We start from the raw sequence: 18,441 nt of genomic DNA on the forward strand, positions 1-18,441 counted from the left end.
CCCCAAAAGTACAAGGCAATTGAATTGAATTGTGGCCAGATTTGGGCCAATCTGCTAGTATTCCAAATCGCAGGAAAAGTACACGTTCTCGCTACACGGGATGATATCCAAGCTTGGATTGTTCATTTTAGGGTATCAGTCATAACTTGTCAGCGAAGGCACTGCACAATTTTTGCCGAAATCAGTTCACACGATCTAATCTCTGCACAACCATCGCGGTCGCAGCACCGCCGCCGTTGCAGATCGCAGCCACCCCATACTCGCCGGGCTGCAACTGGTGGAGCAAGGTGACGAGGATACGCGAGCCTGAGCTACCGAGAGCGTGCCCGAGAGAGATGGCGCCTCCAAGCATGTTCACTTTGGCATTTTGTAAACCAAGAATCTAAATAAGTTAGATCTGATGTGGAGTTTAGACAAACACAGCACTAACCTTTTCGTTGGCTTTGATAACAGCCGCAAAAGCCTCGTTGAACTCCCATACCGCCACCTGGTCCTTGGTGATACCGGCACGCTCCAGTGCAATTGGAACTGCTTTGGCAGGGGCCACTGGGAAGTCCACAGGGTCGATTGCGGCATCGGCTGTAGAAACGATACGGGCCAAGACACGGCTGCCAATGCCATATTCGCGAGCAATATCCTTGCTGCCCAAAATTAAAGCAGACGCTCCGTCATTCATGGTAGATGCGTTACCAGCGGTTACAGTACCAGTCCCATCTCGTAGGAAGGCGGGGTCCAAGCTCTTCAACTTGTCGGCCCGCAAGTTCTCGAAGCCCTCATCCCGCTCGATTATGGTATCCCCCTTTTTACCTTTCACGGTAACTCCAGCTAATTCATCAGCGAACTTGCTCTCCTTCCATGCCTGCTGGGCCCGCTCATAGGACTGGATAGCATATAAATCCTGGTCCTCCCGCGAGATGCCATACTTCTTCGCGGTATGTTCTGCACAGATGCCCATATGAAACTTGTTGTAAACATCCCATAGACCATCCTTGATGAGACCATCCTCTAGCTTGATATCACCAAAGGGGGGCAGTTGGCTGGCACGTGCCATATAATAAGGGACACGAGTCATGTTCTCCATGCCACCAGCCACCTGTGCCTCTGCCAAGCCTAGTTGAATGTTTTGTGCAGCAAGTGCCACAGCCTTCAAGCCAGAAGCGCAGACTTTGTTGATTGTCGTAGCTTCGACGGTGGAAGGGAGACCGGCAAAAATCGATGCCTGACGGGCAGGCGCCTGGCCTACTGAACCCTGCAGAACATTTCCCATATATACATCCGTAATCTTCTCAACAGGGACCTTGGATTTACTTAAGGCGGATTTGATTGCAACAGCGCCAAGCTCTGGTGCTGACACGGAAGCAAAAGAACCATTGAACTGAGCAATCAGAGTTTAGTGAATTGAGCATCAAAACATCTCTTCGAGTGCACAAACCTTTGCTGTTGGTGTTCGAGATGCACTCAAAATGTAAGCTTCCTGAATCTCCTGACATGCCGGGCGTGCACAGCTGAACTGTCGCTGGGTGCGGAATGCGGGGAAGGCCCGCTTGGGGAAACGAGCAGACACGCCTGTGCAAATCATGATTTCTCTGAGATAAGAAAGAGTTGCAAATTGGCAAGAAGAAAGAATGGAAGGGTTATGGGAGGAGAGTTAAGAAAGAAAAGCTGAGGATTGCTCTTGAATGTACTCCGTACACATATCGGAATTCACCTGGGCATCCGCCCATCCAACCGCCTATAACCGCCACTCCGCTTGAACCGAGGCTCCCAAGGCGGTCGCCGCTACGACATTATAATTGCTGAGTCAAGAGCTCCCCGGAGCGCTCTATCACAATGCAGCCTAGCCCCTTTGGGCTTGTTTCTCCATTAGGATGTTTCCTCCGATCTTCCCCTCCATCGCTTCGCTGCACATCGCCTACCGTATCATTGACCTTTCGGATTTCCTCGCCTCCCCCCCATCCTCTCTTTTCCTTCTGCCCTGATTGTCTCTGCAAAGCTTCGAATCCTAGATACATACACATTGCTTTTAAACCCCGTTATTATCGCTTTACGTCTCCCGATTGTTCCATCATGTCTACATCCGCCCGCCGTCGTCTCATGCGGGACTTCAAGGTACGCAATAATATCATCGCCGCACCTTGTGTCATTTGAAAATTTCCATTGTATCCGTATCTAGCCTCAGCTAAAGCTTTTTCTATATTTCTTTGATGCTCAATTTCCTTGTTTTTTCGGTCCAAGATGATCCACCCCGCTAACACTTTGTGCTCACAGCGCATGCAAACTGATCCTCCAGCTGGCGTCTCTGCATCTCCAGTCGCTGATAATGTCATGACCTGGTATGTTCTTTCCGCAATATGTTTGAGGCTCTTGACAATGATTCTGATGAAACGTCAGGAATGCCGTCATTATTGGCCCGGCCGACACACCGTTCGAAGATGGCACATTCCGCCTGGTCATGAATTTTGAAGAACAATACCCAAACAAGCCACCGGGTGTGAAATTCATAAGCCAAATGTTCCATCCCAATGTATACGGGACCGGTGAGCTCTGCCTTGACATTCTGCAGAACCGTTGGAGTCCGACATATGATGTGGCGGCTATCCTTACTAGTATTCAGAGGTAGGGTGGGTTTGGTCATGAAACATCACCATTCAAATTCTAACATGCGGCCTGCCATATCTAGTCTTTTGAACGACCCTAACACATCATCTCCGGCCAACGTTGAGGCCTCGAATCTCTACAAAGACAACCGCAAAGAGTACACCAAGCGAGTGCGAGAGACGGTCGAGAAAAGCTGGGAGGATAATTGAGCTTTCAAACTCGCTCAGCCGAGTTTTAAGGGCTGATAATCTTGTGAGTGAGCACAGCGGTTTGATCGTTTGATCTGCACAGCATGGGGTTTCCGGCGCTTGGTATCTTATTCTTTCAGGTTGTGTATTCTTTGCCTCACCCGTTTTTACTTGACGTCATCTTTTTTTTCCTCTCTCTTTTTTCATCTCTTTTTGGATATCTCTAGTTCATGATTATTCATCCCTCCCCAAGTCATGCCACGCAAGTGTATGTTTTACAAGATCAGTCTCATAGTTTTTAGTGCATAAGCCTTCCTTTCTTGCAAACCTTGTACTTTGATCCCTTGGCACATACATTGTAGAAAATATAAATGGGAATGCAAGTATTGAGATGTTCAAAAACATGCTTCCATGTATAGCTCCCTGTACATTAAGCTTATCTGCAGGGTGGTTGCATATCCGAGTCCGGGGGCGGTAAGCCCAAACGGGGTGACTGTCAACAGTTGAAATCCCACTCTTTCGCGTCAATCCCCTCCCCTGCAAATTTCCGTTGTAGGTCTTCTTGGTTTGGCCGTCCTTTCTTTGCGGCCTGACTGCTGTTTTATCTTTCTCTCCATTCCTGGAGTATCTTGGTCCACGGTGCACGTGGACCCCTTGGTCCTCTACCCCCTCCTCCGAGCCATTGCACACCGCAACAGACGAGTTTCTATTTGAACCCCTCCGACGAACTCAGAGGCTCACTTACCCCTTTTCGAGGTCTCTCTTCTAGCTTGCGCTTGTCATAGCCAAGTCACACTCTACAAATATGGCGTGAGTATAAATTCGACCCCATCGTGCGTTGGCCATCACTAATATGGTTTCACAGGTCCGCGGGGTCGAACACCATCAAGGGTATGCACAGACTGGCACAACAAAACAAGGCGCATTTTACTGGGATTGAGACTGACATACATATATAGTGGTTGCTAGGTTTCGTCCTCAAAACAAAGTCGAATTGGCCTCTGGGGGTAAGCCTATCGTCGAATTTGAGAATGAAGAGTCGTGTAGCATCAACGTGAGTCGAAACTAAAGCTAAAACCCATGACGACTATATTGACAAACCCTTTAGTCCCGAGAGGGCACAGGGGCCTTCACCTTTGACCGAGTGTTCCCTATGGACACCGCGCAAAATGACATCTTCGACTTCTCTATCCGACCGACCGTGGACGATATTCTCAATGGATATAACGGAACTGTTTTTGCCTATGGTCAGACTGGTGCCGGAAAATCATATACGATGATGGGTTCCGACATCGATGATGACATAGGGAAAGGTATCATTCCTCGCATGATTGAGCAAATCTTTGCCAGCATCCTGACTAGCCCGAGCAACATCGAGTACACCGTACGGGTCAGCTATATGGAAATTTACATGGAGCGGATTCGTGATTTACTCATGCCTCAAAACGACAACCTACCAGTTCACGAGGAGAAAGCGCGCGGAGTTTACGTCAAAGGATTGCTGGAAGTCTACGTATCTAGCGTGCAGGAGGTCTACGAAGTGATGCGCCGAGGAGGAGCAGCACGCGCTGTCGCTGCAACCAACATGAACCAGGAATCGTCTCGCTCCCACTCCATATTCGTTATTACCGTCACCCAGAAGAATGTCGAAACTGGGTCCGCCAAGAGTGGTCAGTTGTTTTTGGTGGATTTGGCTGGTAGTGAAAAGGTCGGAAAGACCGGTGCAAGTGGCCAGACTCTGGAGGAGGCCAAGAAGATCAACAAGAGTTTGAGTGCACTAGGAATGGTCATCAACGCACTGACCGACGGCAAATCGACACATATTCCTTACCGTGACTCCAAACTCACTCGTATTCTCCAAGAATCCCTCGGTGGTAACTCTCGAACGACCTTGATCATCAACTGCTCGCCCAGCAGCTACAACGATGCGGAAACAATCTCAACTTTGCGTTTCGGAGTGCGCGCCAAGGCCATCAAGAACAAGGCCAAGGTCAATGCAGAGCTGAGCTCAACGGAGATGAAGCAACTGCTGCGCAAGGCGCAAAGTCAAATGACGAATTTCGAAAACTACATCTCAGCGCTTGAGGGCGAAGTTAGCATGTGGCGTAGCGGTGATAGCGTTCCCAAGGACCAATGGACTCCCTCGCGAGGAAGTGAACTTGTCAGTGCCGCGAAGACTGAAGCTCGTGCTCCACGACCAGGCACCCCCTCCCGTTTACAGGAGACTGCACGTTCGGAAACCCCGCGCCCAGATTCACGGGTTGGAGATCGGTCCAGCACTCCGAGCCTGGTGCTGGAGAAGGACGAGCGTGAGGAATTCTTGCGCCGTGAAAATGAATTCCAAGACCAGCTCTCGGAGAAGGAGTCACACATTGTCAACGTGGAGCGCAGCCTCCGCGAGGCACGCGACGAGCTCAGGTCTATGAAGGAGAATGGCGCACGAACCGGCAAGGATAATGAGCGCTTGGGCACAGAGGTCAACGAGCTCCGCATGCAGCTCGAGAAGGTTTCCTACGAGAGCAAGGAAGCCGCCATCACCATGGATGGCCTCCGGGAAGCCAACTCGGAACTTACAAGCGAGCTAGATGAAGTGAAGCAGCAGCTTCTGGATGTCCGAATGAGGGCAAAGGAAACCACTGCGGCACTTGATGAGAAGGAAAAGAAGAAAACCGAAAAGATGGCCAAGATGATGGCTGGATTTGACCTTGGTGGCGACGTGTTCTCCGACAACGAACGTAAGCTGCAGGACCTTATCCAGCGCGTCGATGCTCTACACCGAATCAGCTCTGAAGGTGAAGTGATTGCACCAGATGACATCCTTGACATTCGCACGAATCTTCTTGAGGCGCAGGGCTTTATCCGACAAGCCGAGCTGACCGTGAACGACCGAAGTGACTTTGGCGAGCTGCAGGACAGCCGCCGTGCAGACTTGGAAAAGAGACTAGATGACCTTCAACAAGAGTATGAGGGTCTCTTGACACGCAATCTAGACGAAGGCGACGTGGAAGAGATTCGAGAACGGTTAGAGCAAGTTTACGTGACAAAGAAGGAGGCCGAGACTGCGGCGGCCGATGATCTTCGTTCTGACATTTCGCGCAAGGACGAGGAGCTGACCAAGTTGCGACAATCGCTTGTCGACACCCAGTCCCGAACCTCCACAAATGGTGCTGCAAGCAAAACTTTGCAGCAGCAGATCACCGAGTTCGATGCCATGAAGAAATCTCTCATGCGTGACCTGCAGAATCGCTGCGAGCGTGTCGTCGAGTTGGAAATCTCCTTGGACGATGCACGAGAGCAGTATAACAACGTCCTTCGATCATCAAACAACCGGGCCCAGCAGAAGAAGATGGCCTTCTTGGAGCGCAACCTCGAGCAATTAACGCATGTACAGCGTCAACTCGTGGAACAAAACAGTAGCCTGAAGAAGGAGGTGGCAATTGCCGAGCGAAAATTGATTGCAAGAAACGAGCGCATTGCCAGCCTGGAAGCCCTGCTCCAGGAGAGCCAAGAGAAGCTTACCCAGGCCAACCACCGGTATGCATTGACTCGTCTCGCCGGATTTTTGCCTGACACTCGATACTGACTACGCTGATAGATTCGAAGCTCAACTCACCGCTGTCAAGGAACGCCTCGAAGCAGCGAAGCAAGGTTCTACCCGCGGCTTACCGAGCATGGATGGGAATGCGAGTTTCAGTTTCGGGGGTTCACGCATCGCGAAGCCACTACGGGGGGGTGGTGACGGGCCGGGGAATGCGAACGTCTCGGGCGCACAATCGCAAGAAGCGACCGGAAAGCGCAGCAGCTGGTTTTTTGATCGCCGATGATCTTAACCCACTATCAGAAAGCTGCTCGTTCCTTGCACAACTGCTTCTGAGGCTTGATGGCTGTCTGCCGTGCGCCCTTGATCTCGTGCAATTCGCGCTTCTTTCACTAGCATGTGGTTGATATTGGCTGACGTTGATCTATATTGATTCCTCTTTACGCTGTCTCACGAGTTTCTTCTTTACTTCTCTGATCATCTGATCAGCAGGCTTTTCGTCTTTTTTCTGATGTGATTTTTGATACATATGTCTCGTTCTCATGTTTTCTTGCAATTTTCATTCCAGTACACTAGATCGCGCCCTGCTTGCTGGAGACTGGCTCTTGCGCCTTCTCAATACCCTTGTACATCAATTCCTGATAGAATGGATAAGAGCTGGTACTTGGTCTGCAGGCCGACTTGAGTGATTTTGATGTGACCTACTACTATACATGAAATGATTATGGCTTGATTATATCCCCGTCAAAGCCAGCTAGCTCACTATTCTCACTCTGCCTTGAGACTATAATGTAACTATTTTGTAAGGCTAATGTCAAGTAGCACACAGTCCAAGTCGGATCAAAATCAAAGTCCAAGGCTAAGCTCATAGACATTGTATACGCACACTGCACCAGTTACCAAGATCGTACTGTACTTGTCTCAAATGTACAAAGATACAAAGACATGAGGGGTAATCGAAAAGATGAAGACAGGAGCACAAAATAAACTAAAGAAACAGAGAAGATAGAGAAAATAAAGGAAAAAAATTTGGAGAATGTGCAAGCATCCCCCTCGCCCGTCCAAAAGAGAATGCCTCTCATTGCGCCAGTATCCGCCCAAGCAACAATCTAAACCAATCCGTCATAAAGCGACAAGGCACTAACGATGGTTTCATCCCGTTTGCTGCCTTCTTTAAATTCCTCAATGTCGAGACTGCCATTCTCATCCTTGTCCATCATCCGGAAGATCTTCCGTACACGTTTCTCCGGGGTATCTTCATCTTCGGGGAGTTTCACCATGGATCCAACCTGCATTCTCGTTAGTGAGTAGGATATTGAACTCACAACCTCGATGTTACGTACCATCTTGTAGATCGCCTCGACAATGGCCAGCATTTCATCATAAGTGATTTTTCCATCGCCATCAATATCATATAATTGGAATGCCCAATCCAGCTTATCCTCCATCTTGCCCCGCGAAGTCACGGAAAGGGCGCAGATAAACTCTTTGAAATCGATCATACCACTGTTATCCGAATCAAAAACGCGAAAGACATAATTGGCAAAGGAGGATGGGTCGCCAAAGGGGAAGAACTGCCGGTAGATTTTCTGGAACTCTTCCTTGGTCAGGGTACCGGACGGGCAGTCCTTGAGGAATCCTGGAGACGCCCACAATCAGCTATCGCTCTTGTAATTTGTCATAGATGTGATCCGTTATTATCTGCATACCCTTATACCATTGCTGTAGCTCCTTCTTATCAAAATGTGTTGCCCTTTGCAGCTCCTCAAGCTGCGTTGGCGAAAGCTTTGATTGACTGCGGGACACGGGGTCAGCGCGGGGTCTCTGCAATCAGGTTCGCGTGATTTTCAACATATCAGACCGAAGGCATAGGTCTTTTAGTCCTGACTCCCCTTGAGATAAACGCGTATTCTGAAGTTCGCGGGTCGGTTCCACCGCTATTTCAAAAAAGTGAGAGGATGATAGAACTTACGACTTTCCCATGGTCAGAAAGACCCCTCGAGAACAGTACCAAACGCCCCAACTTCAAACCAAATCGGCGAGAGACGGCCTTGCAATGGGCTCGGAGTGGTGACGCGGGGTAAAAACAGGCGGGATCTGTGACTGAGGAGTGGCTAGTTGTATTACGCAAGGGGTGTCCCTAGCGATGGAAGATGAAACAGGACGACAAGTGAAATACCACAAGAATTTAGGGCGGTTCTAAAGATGGAAAAGAGGTTGAAGATGAAGGTGGCGAGAAGGAGAGAACGGGGGAGTCCAGAACATGCCGAGGCCCTGGCCTTGGCACTTTGCTATCAACTTGACTCTCATTATCGGCGTATATACATATCAGTCCACATTCATTTCTTCACGGAATAATTGCAATCTAACTGCGATGAGGCAGACCTCTCCAAGCAATGAGGAAAGTGCTTTTTAAATGAAAAAATGAGAACCAAAAAAAAACAACAACAACAACAACCGAAGAACAGGGAAGTCTTCTCCCGTGAAGACTCAACATGCAAGGCTTTATGTTAGAAGCACCAATAGGGAGACCTTCAATCCACCTTGATTGAGCCATAGATACGGTGAATGAATGCCCAACTGGCGAAGAAGCCAATAGAACCTGGACACAAGTCAGCAAAAAAAGAACGCCCATCCGGAAGACGCGGGAATGAAAACGTACCAGTCAGAATGAACACAACGAAGGCGATTAACGCAGAATAGCCCACATAGAGCACCGCTCCCGTCAACCCACCGAAGCTGACTCGTGTCGCCCAGAAAATGAGCGCATTCACAAAGACATATCCTCCGGTCATGCCCGCGCCTATGAATGCGCGCCAGTGCCACCGGTAGTTCTCTGCACATAGCAAGAAATACACCAGTAAGACGGTAGTAGCTGCAGAGGTCATAATCATCAGGCCGTAGCAAAGGAACAGGAACCCGAACATGTAGTAGATCTTGTTAGTCCAGAGGGAGGTCATTATGAAGTACAGCTCGACGAAAATTGCACCGAAGGGAAGAATTCCGGTAAGCAGAATCGACGGAATTGTGCGCAGACTACCGGCCATCGGAGGAATTTGTCGGGGAATTTGATTGGTCTTTGTAGGACCCTCAAGTGGCTGTTGCGAAGAAATTAGATATTTGGATGTCAGCATATTGGGGGGCGGGATGATAGTACCGGTTGCTTGAAACCCAACCAGCTGCCTGCCACGCTCAATGGCACACTGATAACAAACCAGATCAAGACCAATGCCAACATGGTTCCAAATGGTACCGCACCGCTGGATCCCTTTGCCCAAACAAAGAGATTCAGCGTGAAGAAAGTACCAAATATAACGCCAGGGGTGAACAAAGGTGTCATGATAATGTTGCGCCTCCAAGCATCGCCACCGAATGTCTTATACACTCTCGCTGACACGTAACCACCGATACCACCGAAAAGGGCGGAAATCAGGAGAATGGCAGTAGCGAGAAATCCACGGTTGGAAGGAGAAAGTAGGCCAAGTAGGGCAAATGCTAAAGATAAAGATGAGTACCCAAGAAGACAAGAGCATGAGTCTGACTACCTACCGACAGTCACACCGGTCATCATAAACAGCTGGGCGCCGTTGCCAACCATCACACTCAGCAGCAAGGGAGACTTGGGGCACCGGAAGACGTCGCCATGGACCAACTTCCAGCCAGAATCCTCCTGGACTCCGTCTTCGATTGCAGCCGAAGTGCTATCCAAATCCTCCAGGTTGAACGAATCCAGCCGGTTATAACGAGCAATGTCCTTCCTAAGTGCGCGGACTAGAATCATGCTGACCATACCCACGAGGAAAACCACAAAAACAGCCGAGTTGATGAGAGAAAACCAGTGAATCTTGGGGTCATAGACATGAAGATATTTATCCCACCGGGTAGCCCAGACTGTGGGGGACTCCTTCCAGTATACACTGTACGTCCAGGTGACTGTAGTCTCCCCATCCTCGTTGAGCGTAAGACCATTGCCCTGGGTACCACATTCAGCGGTTCCACCTTCTAAATTCCGAGAGTCTTTGCGAGACTCGGGCTGGACAAGCACTCCAACAACGCGATATTTATCCTTGCCACCAAAGCCCACCTTATGGTAATCAATCACAATATCGTAGTGATTGTTGAGAAGAGCCTGCCCGCTGTCATCTAGCTCACCCAGAGAGAACCCGGGGTTGTAGAATTTCGTCTTGGTAACACTGTCATAGTTCAACTGCGCGGCTGGCAGCCCATCCACAATCCAGTTGATGTTGTAGCCCTGAGCGATCCGACGGTTGGTCCACTTGGCGCTACGGGCATCAAATTTGGCCTCTGCACATATCGATTTGCACGTCTCGTTCTTTGCCATGCGAAGCTCGAATGGTGAGGTACGGATTCGATCACCGAATAGAATGCTCCCTAGAGATTCCCTCACATCTTTAGGACCGTCCGCAGGTCGGCAAAACCCAAATGCCGGATGGTAGTAGTCATATGAAAAGACAGAATGAAGCTGATCATCGCGAGAGAGGCTGGGGGTGAGGTGGTTGACATAAAGTGGAACTGCTTGTTCTTCGTCATAGGAGGTCGGTGCAACGCCTGGCAGGTAAAAAGCCGTAGTCAAAGAAAGAATTGCTAGTAGAGTTGATGAGATGAAAAAGGCTCGATCGGTGAACCGCATGTTGAGTACCTCTATAGAATTTGGGAGCCTGGAAATCAGCCTCAATTGTTTGCTTGGGAGAGGATAGGAGTAGAGCTAGGTCTCAATAGGTGATCATGAAGGAAAAGTGGTTTGCTTACAGCGAGAAGCTACTCAAAAAAGAGAGAATCACGGTCTCATCCGTGAGAAACTTGCGATGCTCGAAAAAAGGTAAAACGGCAAAGCAACAAATTGCAGGTGACGGACTGGCAATGACGATCTAAGCGTGCCTGGCTTGATGCCTTGGTGCCTTGAACTTATCTCATGTGACCCGGCTTATCGTCCAAGCGGCCAAAAATTTTTGTTTCAGAAATTATTGTTCTCTGTAAGGCATCGACTCTCAATCATGGCTACAGGACAGGCATCTGCACGCCCTCAAAGTCTATCGACATTGCTCGAGACTCTAAATACATGTCTGTCGACAACTGCATCCTCTCTGCCCAAGTCACACAAGGATGCGCCTTCCGATGTTACGATCGAGCCTCCCCAAGACGGCATCTCTCTCCTCGACACCAAGAGCGAAATCCTCCTCTCCTACTTGCAAAACCTCGTATTCCTGATCATATTCCAATTGCGAAATGTTTCCGCGAAACAAATCCCGAAAGAAAAGAGCCAATCCATGGACAACTCCCTCGAAGATGATATTCGCAAGAAATTGATCGAGCTTCGGGTATTCCTCGAGCGTGGTGTTCGTCCTTTGGAAGGAAGATTGAAGTACCAAATAGACAAGGTCATCAAGGCCGCAGAGGATGTGGAGCGGACAGAGAAATCTCAGCCGACTAAGACTAAGAAAAGCCGCAAAGCCGCGACGTCAGAAAGCGAAGCCTCATCCAATGAGGACGAAAACGCGAGTGGTAGTGAGGATGAAGAGGACATCGATGAAATGGCCTACCGACCTAATGTCTCTGCTTTCTCCAAGGGAGTGGCCGACCAGAAGAAAACCCATCCCTCGAAGGGCGCTGTCGAAGGACCCGGAGATGGCATTTATCGCCCCCCAAGGATCATGCCAACTTCCCTGCCAACGACGGAGCGTCGCGAACGCCAGGATCGCAGGCCGATTCGATCCAATGTCATCGACGAATTTGTCAGCGCTGAAATGTCGTCCGCGCCCATGGCTGAGCCCAGTATCGGCAGCACAATCATTGATGGTGGCCGAACAGTCAAGTCTAAGAAGGACCGAGAGCGCGAGGCAGAGCGTACCACCTACGAAGAGACCAACTTTGTCCGCTTGCCGAAAGAGACTAAGAAGGAATTGGCCAAACGTGGTCGCGGAAAGGATACTACGTACGGTGGTGATGAATGGAAGGGGCTCAATGAGGGCGCAGATAATATTGAACATCTCACCCGGAGAACCAAAAGCAACGGAGCCGCGCTCGAAAAGAGTCGGAAGCGAGTCCGCAATGAGGACGGGCAGCGCGGTGATGGTGTTGGTATGGGTCAGATCTTCGACAAGCGACGAAAGAAGGTTGACAGCTGGAAGCGGTAAAATGTGGTTGCAACCGCTGATCATTCTGTTCAAAGGCGTTTCTTTCTGGAATTCAATCACTTTGGAATTTACTTGAACACCCAAGGTCAATCTTGACCAATGCATATTCACTATCTACATTCTGCGACATAAATTGAGCGATGTGATTTTACCAAATCAATTCAGTCTATGGCTGTGTATGCATGTTCACCTATGTATAATCATGCCTCACCGCCGGAAGATGTTGACTCGGCATGCCGACAAAGACCGGCATCTGGCATATTCCTTCTAGGGCGGACGGAAATAGTACATCTATGGCGTGTTTAAATCATGTTAAATCGATCATAATTCCACACTCGTTCAAGAGGCGCTATGTTAACCGGATGGCTCCCAACTTGAGGTGACAAGGCACGATACATGACATTCACATGTTAAAAGGGCTGAACAGTCGAGCATGACGTCATCTCCTCCGGATCCAACTCTTGACATCTTTTGTTTTTTTATATCCAACAACGCTCATTGAACTTTGATCAAAATGGAAAATCCAGGTACGCTATCAGTCTGTTCTTCTATACTTACCTTCTGATCATCCCTACAGTGGCCGAAATACCTTCCGTTATCCAGCGTCTGACACAGTCGCCGCCGTCTTTGCAAGAATCCGTCCTTGAGCGGTATTTCACCAGCAATGCATCTTTTGTTCATCCATTTTGCCGAGTGCCCAATTTTGAAGGTAGCAGATGGTGGGTCTCAAGGATTTTTCAATGGTATAAGATCATGTCACCCCGGATCGAGCTGGAGATTCATTCTATTGGTATGTCAATACGAGAAGTTTCAAGGTTGTGGATGGCATAGTTTTGACAGAAAACTCTGACCAATCCTCTAGCATTTGATGAAGATAAGCTCAAACTCTATGTGAATATGTCACAAATCTTCTCCATTTGGCTTGTTCCATTCCATGTCGCCCCGGTGACTCTCACAACGGTCTTGGATCTGACGTACGACTCAGTCAAGAGCGATGCTGTGACCAATGGCGGCCATTTGCTGTACTACATTTCTAAGCAAGAAGATCTTTATCAAACATCAGAGTTTATCAAGTTTGTCATGCCGCATATTGGGTATTGGATTGTTTTCGGTTGGCATCTCATTGCAACCCTTTTCTGTGCCCTGGGTGTGACTTTGCTATGGCCTATACTGTGGCTGGAAGAGGAGGGTTATATCCCAGGCCGCTTCTTGCGAGGGGGCAATTTGGCTTACAACATGGAGAAGAAGATCCCAGAGATTGAAGGGCAGTGATAGACCTATATCTCTATCTTCACGTGGAAATCGTTGACTACAGTACTCTTTGTCTGCTTTCGTATCAAACACTTCTTGGCAATTGTCTTCCAGACCATAACCACCAACAAAGCATCTCGTTCACCTTATGATGACCCTCTTCGCTTCCACTTATCACACACATCCTTCATCACGGCATTGGCCAAATTTCATAGAAAACCCAGTTCAGTGAGCTTTCTTTGACTTGCGTTGTTTCTTTAGCCCCCTGCGGAACGAGTTTTCTTGTTCCACAAATTTCAAGGGTAGGCCTCGACCAATGCCAAAGAACACAAACAAAGCCCACTTCCAACGGAACGGGTTGACAACAAGGACGAAGAAGTACCAGTAGATCAGTTCAGCATACGTAAAGAAGTCAAATGCTGCTGTGGGTGCCAGACACTTCATGAACCTGGTGAAGTCAATCCAGGTCTTCATCCACCCCTCAGTAGGTCTGGTCAATGGATCGGTCAAGAACATGAGCAGGAATCGCGTGTAGATTCCAATGTGCATATTGCCTACTGTACCAATCGCGTCGACGTAGGTGCTGTTGTTTGCGCATATATCCGGGTACTTGGGTGGGAAGACTTGAAGATACCAACTGGGTGGTCCGTAAGGTTCATCGAAACACTCATCGGGCAAAAAGGTCAATGAAGGCCGTTTAAACCCAGTAGCCATGACGATGATATCTCCTTCGACCAGTCGCTCGTGGCCCAGCCCCCCTTTGGGGACGCCTTTAGATCGATAATTAAACACCACACCCTTTTCTTCCACAGAAACGATATCACCTCGCAACCAGTGGGCTTTGCCCTCGCGTATCTGGTAAAATAACTCGTCATTGGCCATCGGAGTTCCGGTAAAGATCCCCTTGTCTGTTGGCGCAATGTCTTGAAGATCACGATAGAAAAATTTGCGCAGGAACCATTCGGGAATCCACGAAAGTGATGTTTCCTGGCCGAAGATATTGCTCGCTAGCAGTGACTGAACGAGGATATTTCGAGGAATAATCCATTTATCGGACCGAGAAAGAACATCAATCTCAGCAGCCTCATTTTTGACAGCGAACTCCAAGGCCTCGATGGCGCTGGCACCTCCTCCCACAATGAGTACCTTTTTGCCTGTGGCATTTTTGCCATCTAACTCAGAGGAGTGGTAGATTTGGCCCTTGAACTTTTCCTGGTTGGGCAGTGGTGGCATTTTAGGATCTCCGCACACGCCTACTGTGGCCAAGATGCCATCAAAGCGGCCATACTTCTCCTCGTCATTATTGATAATCCACTGGCCTTTCTTGGTCTTTTTCACGGACGTGACTTTAGTATCAAATGTAGTGCGTCTTTCCAGGTCGTATCTCTTCCAGACATCGACGATTTGCTCTTTGATCTGTTGCTGGGTGGGATATGCGCTGTCGAACTGGACTGAAGGATGGAAACGGTACATGACACTGTGGACTTGCAATGCGGAGGTAGAATTGACTCTCTACAAAGGCATTAGCAGGAATTTTGATTTCACTGAAAAGTTAAGTAGAACTCACACTCCAGATGCCTCCCAGTCCGTGTTCTCTAGATCTGGATTCAAACAATTGAACGTCGAAGCCATTGCCAACACAGTGTGCAGCCGAGGAAACACCAGTCAGGCCTGCACCAATGACTGCAACTCTCTTTTGAGGCAGATTTGCATTTCGAGCGGCAGGGGGTGGGGGTATAGGAGAAAATATGTAAACCAACACGGCTTGCATAGCCATGTAGAGCCAGGTAAAGGTCTCTACGAATGGATGCCGGATGAACGCCGAGAGCGCCGAGACAAAAGACTCAAACCCCATGGTGTTGTGCGTGAAGATTGAGGACAATTGAGAAACAGAACGAGGAAGCAAAACATTTGTACTTCCAGTGCTGTGACGTTATGACGTTGTGCCTTCTGTTACATGTGATGGTCCAATATGACATCATATAGAAGTGAACCTGGATTTTTTTTTGGCAAAAGAGGATCAAGACATATATTTAATATCTCCCTAAGTAGAGACATGAACCCTTTAATATGATATAGGAACAGTGTATGTTTTTACTTGATTTCTTCTCTATCAAAGTCTCCGCGCACGGAAAATGTCATGTGAAAGTGGCGTACCTGACCCATTTCACCAAAATCGACCAGCTTTGACAAGATTTGTCTAAAGCAATCCAAAACCTGGTAATCAATAGGGTGTCTGTAATTCTAAAATTAAAGGGATTGAGCCCGCAATGATCTGAGTGTGGGAATTTGAAGGGAATTAAAGTGAGAGTTACTCCGTAGTCGAACTATAGCTGACAAGTAGGCATTGACCTATTTAAAGTAAATGAGAACCACTGTTGTAAACCATCTGATCAAATCTCATTGAAATGCTCCAGGACTTGGCACACTTGAATACAATTGGAAAATGTTGAAACAACTCCCCTCACTGGACTTTCGTAGATGGTTGTGTACAAAAAATGGCGGTCACGGGTTCTGCCATCAATGTCATCAATAGATGAGCCTCTTGACTCTGCAACCTTCCAGGATTTGGTTTCTTTGACCGTTGAAAATCTTCCACTGACAATGATCGTGCAATCAAACTAATTCTTCTGGTGCGACTCTACCAGTCAACCTAGCAGTTCGCTCTTTCAACATGGGTCAAACCCCCGTCCTCGACCAATTCCTCGGCAGTTTGCAGGAATTGGTTCAAAAGCGCGATGGTGCTAAAGTTCAGGACTTTCTTCAGCTCGAGCCGCCGCTCTCTGACATTTACCAGCGCATGATCAGTGAATTGCGAGACCACTATACCCTGGGTCCCAAAACTGACAACGAACTTCTCCAACGATGCGAGCCTCTCGTACCGCGATCCAAGGGCTCATGGACGGCGTTCCCAACTTTCGTCAAGCTCTACCTGACCTTCCTACGCGACATGAACACCGATAACCTATTGGAAACATACAATCAATTGAAGGCGCTGCTCAAGTAAGTTTTGCTGCCCTCGAGGAGAATTTTGAATGCACTTTGTGATGAGGATGCTACTCATATCTTCGAGCTTGAAAGCTGACTCAACCTTCTCCTCAACTGCAGTCAATGTGTGCTCGCCCTCGGAGATAGTCAAATGGGTATCGTAGTTCTTCCTACTGTTCTCTACTTGTCCAAAGTTCTGGCAAAATTGGCAATGGGTCTTGATCGTCGACCGGACCTGATTGCGCATATTCGACGAATGGAAGGTCTGGCGGATCAGGACGAGAGCATTGAGAAGGTGACTTTGGTGGAAAAATCGGCCAACGTAGTGCGCGAAGCCTTCATCAAGTGCCTCACTGATCGCACCGGCACCCCCGGCCCCTCTGGTAAGCCGGAGGGCAAGCGCATCGGTATCTATCTCATGGCTAATCTCTGCCTCAAACTGCTATTCCAGGTATTGAGAGCTATCCCGGACTATCTTGCCCTCATTCAAAGCTTGGTGCTAACGGCACACAGTGCGGTAAACTACGCAACGCCGAGCAGATGTTTGCAAGCATTAGCGCCCAATCACCCCCTTTGGCCTACTTCCCAGCCTCACAGCGTGTCACCTACCTCTACTACCTCGGGCGATACCTTTTCGCCAATAACCTCTTCTTCCCCGCCCGCATCGCTTTGCAGGCCGCCTATGACCAATGTCACCGCCAGGCCGTAAGCCAACGACGCTTGATCCTCTCATACCTCATTCCGTGCAACATTATCTTGGGTCGATTTCCATCTCAGGCACTCCTCCAACGACCAGAAGCACAAGGATTAGCAGTACACTTTCAGCCATTGTGTCGATTGATTGTCAGAGGAGATTACCTGGCTTTCCGACAACATCTCTTCTTGGGCTCGCCGACCGCCCAATGGTTTGCATGTAAAGGAATTCTGTTTACCCTCCGAAATCGATGTGAGATTCTCGTGTGGCGATCTTTTGCACGCAAGGTTTTCATGTATGGAGGTTCTTATGGAGGCCCGCAGGCGCAGGCGCAGAAGGGACCTCCACCAGTCCTCAACCTTAAAAAGCTCGTTATGGCTATACGATGGTTACAGACACAGCACGCATTATCCAGAAATGGCACGGCCAGTGCTGTGGTGACACCCAACCTTTATGGATCACAAGTCGTTTCCGAACCTCCAGATATCGACTACGCTCGCCTGGATGGGGCAAATGGAAAAGCCAGCCCCGCCACCGATCAAGAAACACTACGAAAATATGGAGATTTTTTAGCCCCGGATGGGTTCTTTACCGAAGAAGGGCGATTACAGTCTAATGTACCGGGTCTATTGGTAGATGGAGACCCAGAAGAGAATTATGGCGACTTCGAACTGGATCCATATGCGTACAATCTTGACGACAGAACAGAAGCAGGGATATCCATGATGCAAGAGATAGAATCGATTTTCGCGTCCTTGATTACACAAGGGCTGATGGGCGGTTACCTTCTCCATCGTGAGCCTCGATTCGCGGTTCCCGGTGCCAAAATCAAAGGCATCTTGCCAACAGGATTCCCCAACGTTTGGCAGACCATCTCTGCCCGTGAAAGTCATGATTCCAGTGTTCCCGGTTGGGTACAGCCTCGGGCGCCTACAGCTGGATCAACTGGAGGTGGTAGGGTAGTCAATCTCACCGGAGCACGCCCAGTTGGCCTACAATAAGACTGGGGTTTTTTTTTACATTTCCTCT

General features: G+C 48.9%; 9 protein-coding genes across 9 annotated transcripts; 5 read left to right on the forward strand and 4 right to left on the reverse strand.

Moving 5' to 3' along the window:
- Window positions 1–181: 181 nt before the first annotated feature.
- Window positions 182–1,579, reverse strand: Pdw03_1201 (Acetyl-CoA-acetyltransferase, putative; the record flags this gene model as incomplete). The annotated part of the gene is made up of 3 exons (XM_014679451.1): window positions 182–382; window positions 431–1,375; window positions 1,433–1,579. 3 exons carry the CDS (start codon window positions 1,577–1,579, stop codon window positions 182–184), a joined length of 1,293 nt encoding a protein of 430 aa, XP_014534937.1.
- A 488-nt stretch (window positions 1,580–2,067) lies between these two features.
- On the forward strand, window positions 2,068–2,807 carry Pdw03_1202 (ubiquitin-conjugating enzyme E2 2; the record flags this gene model as incomplete). Its single annotated transcript, XM_014679452.1, has 4 exons — window positions 2,068–2,109; window positions 2,269–2,333; window positions 2,392–2,616; window positions 2,681–2,807. The coding sequence occupies 4 exons, from the start codon at window positions 2,068–2,070 to the stop codon at window positions 2,805–2,807; spliced, it is 459 nt and encodes a 152-aa protein (XP_014534938.1).
- A 784-nt stretch (window positions 2,808–3,591) lies between these two features.
- Pdw03_1203 (Kinesin family protein (KinA), putative) lies at window positions 3,592–6,610 on the forward strand (the record flags this gene model as incomplete). Its single annotated transcript, XM_014679453.1, has 5 exons — window positions 3,592–3,596; window positions 3,652–3,677; window positions 3,746–3,840; window positions 3,895–6,320; window positions 6,382–6,610. The coding sequence occupies 5 exons, from the start codon at window positions 3,592–3,594 to the stop codon at window positions 6,608–6,610; spliced, it is 2,781 nt and encodes a 926-aa protein (XP_014534939.1).
- An 823-nt stretch (window positions 6,611–7,433) lies between these two features.
- On the reverse strand, window positions 7,434–8,307 carry Pdw03_1204 (Calcium sensor (NCS-1), putative; the record flags this gene model as incomplete). Its single annotated transcript, XM_014679454.1, has 4 exons — window positions 7,434–7,613; window positions 7,668–7,963; window positions 8,034–8,119; window positions 8,297–8,307. The coding sequence occupies 4 exons, from the start codon at window positions 8,305–8,307 to the stop codon at window positions 7,434–7,436; spliced, it is 573 nt and encodes a 190-aa protein (XP_014534940.1).
- Window positions 8,308–8,858: 551 nt separating this feature from the next.
- On the reverse strand, window positions 8,859–10,975 carry Pdw03_1205 (Endosomal integral membrane protein (P24a), putative; the record flags this gene model as incomplete). The annotated part of the gene is made up of 4 exons (XM_014679455.1): window positions 8,859–8,926; window positions 8,987–9,422; window positions 9,482–9,819; window positions 9,874–10,975. 4 exons carry the CDS (start codon window positions 10,973–10,975, stop codon window positions 8,859–8,861), a joined length of 1,944 nt encoding a protein of 647 aa, XP_014534941.1.
- Window positions 10,976–11,339: 364 nt separating this feature from the next.
- Pdw03_1206 (U3 small nucleolar ribonucleoprotein Lcp5, putative) lies at window positions 11,340–12,479 on the forward strand (the record flags this gene model as incomplete). Its single annotated transcript, XM_014679456.1, has 1 exon — window positions 11,340–12,479. One exon carries the CDS (start codon window positions 11,340–11,342, stop codon window positions 12,477–12,479), a length of 1,140 nt encoding a protein of 379 aa, XP_014534942.1.
- Window positions 12,480–12,993: 514 nt separating this feature from the next.
- On the forward strand, window positions 12,994–13,751 carry Pdw03_1207 (NF-X1 finger and helicase domain protein; the record flags this gene model as incomplete). The annotated part of the gene is made up of 3 exons (XM_014679457.1): window positions 12,994–13,006; window positions 13,057–13,269; window positions 13,342–13,751. The coding sequence occupies 3 exons, from the start codon at window positions 12,994–12,996 to the stop codon at window positions 13,749–13,751; spliced, it is 636 nt and encodes a 211-aa protein (XP_014534943.1).
- A 204-nt stretch (window positions 13,752–13,955) lies between these two features.
- Pdw03_1208 (Flavin-binding monooxygenase-like protein) lies at window positions 13,956–15,585 on the reverse strand (the record flags this gene model as incomplete). The annotated part of the gene is made up of 2 exons (XM_014679458.1): window positions 13,956–15,242; window positions 15,298–15,585. The coding sequence occupies 2 exons, from the start codon at window positions 15,583–15,585 to the stop codon at window positions 13,956–13,958; spliced, it is 1,575 nt and encodes a 524-aa protein (XP_014534944.1).
- An 819-nt stretch (window positions 15,586–16,404) lies between these two features.
- On the forward strand, window positions 16,405–18,413 carry Pdw03_1209 (PCI/PINT associated module; the record flags this gene model as incomplete). The annotated part of the gene is made up of 3 exons (XM_014679459.1): window positions 16,405–16,733; window positions 16,839–17,169; window positions 17,232–18,413. The coding sequence occupies 3 exons, from the start codon at window positions 16,405–16,407 to the stop codon at window positions 18,411–18,413; spliced, it is 1,842 nt and encodes a 613-aa protein (XP_014534945.1).
- Between the last annotated feature and the right edge of the window lie 28 nt (window positions 18,414–18,441).

The sequence above is a fragment of the Penicillium digitatum genome, chromosome 4, assembly GCF_016767815.1.
Source record: "Penicillium digitatum chromosome 4, complete sequence".
NCBI lineage: Eukaryota > Fungi > Ascomycota > Eurotiomycetes > Eurotiales > Aspergillaceae > Penicillium > Penicillium digitatum.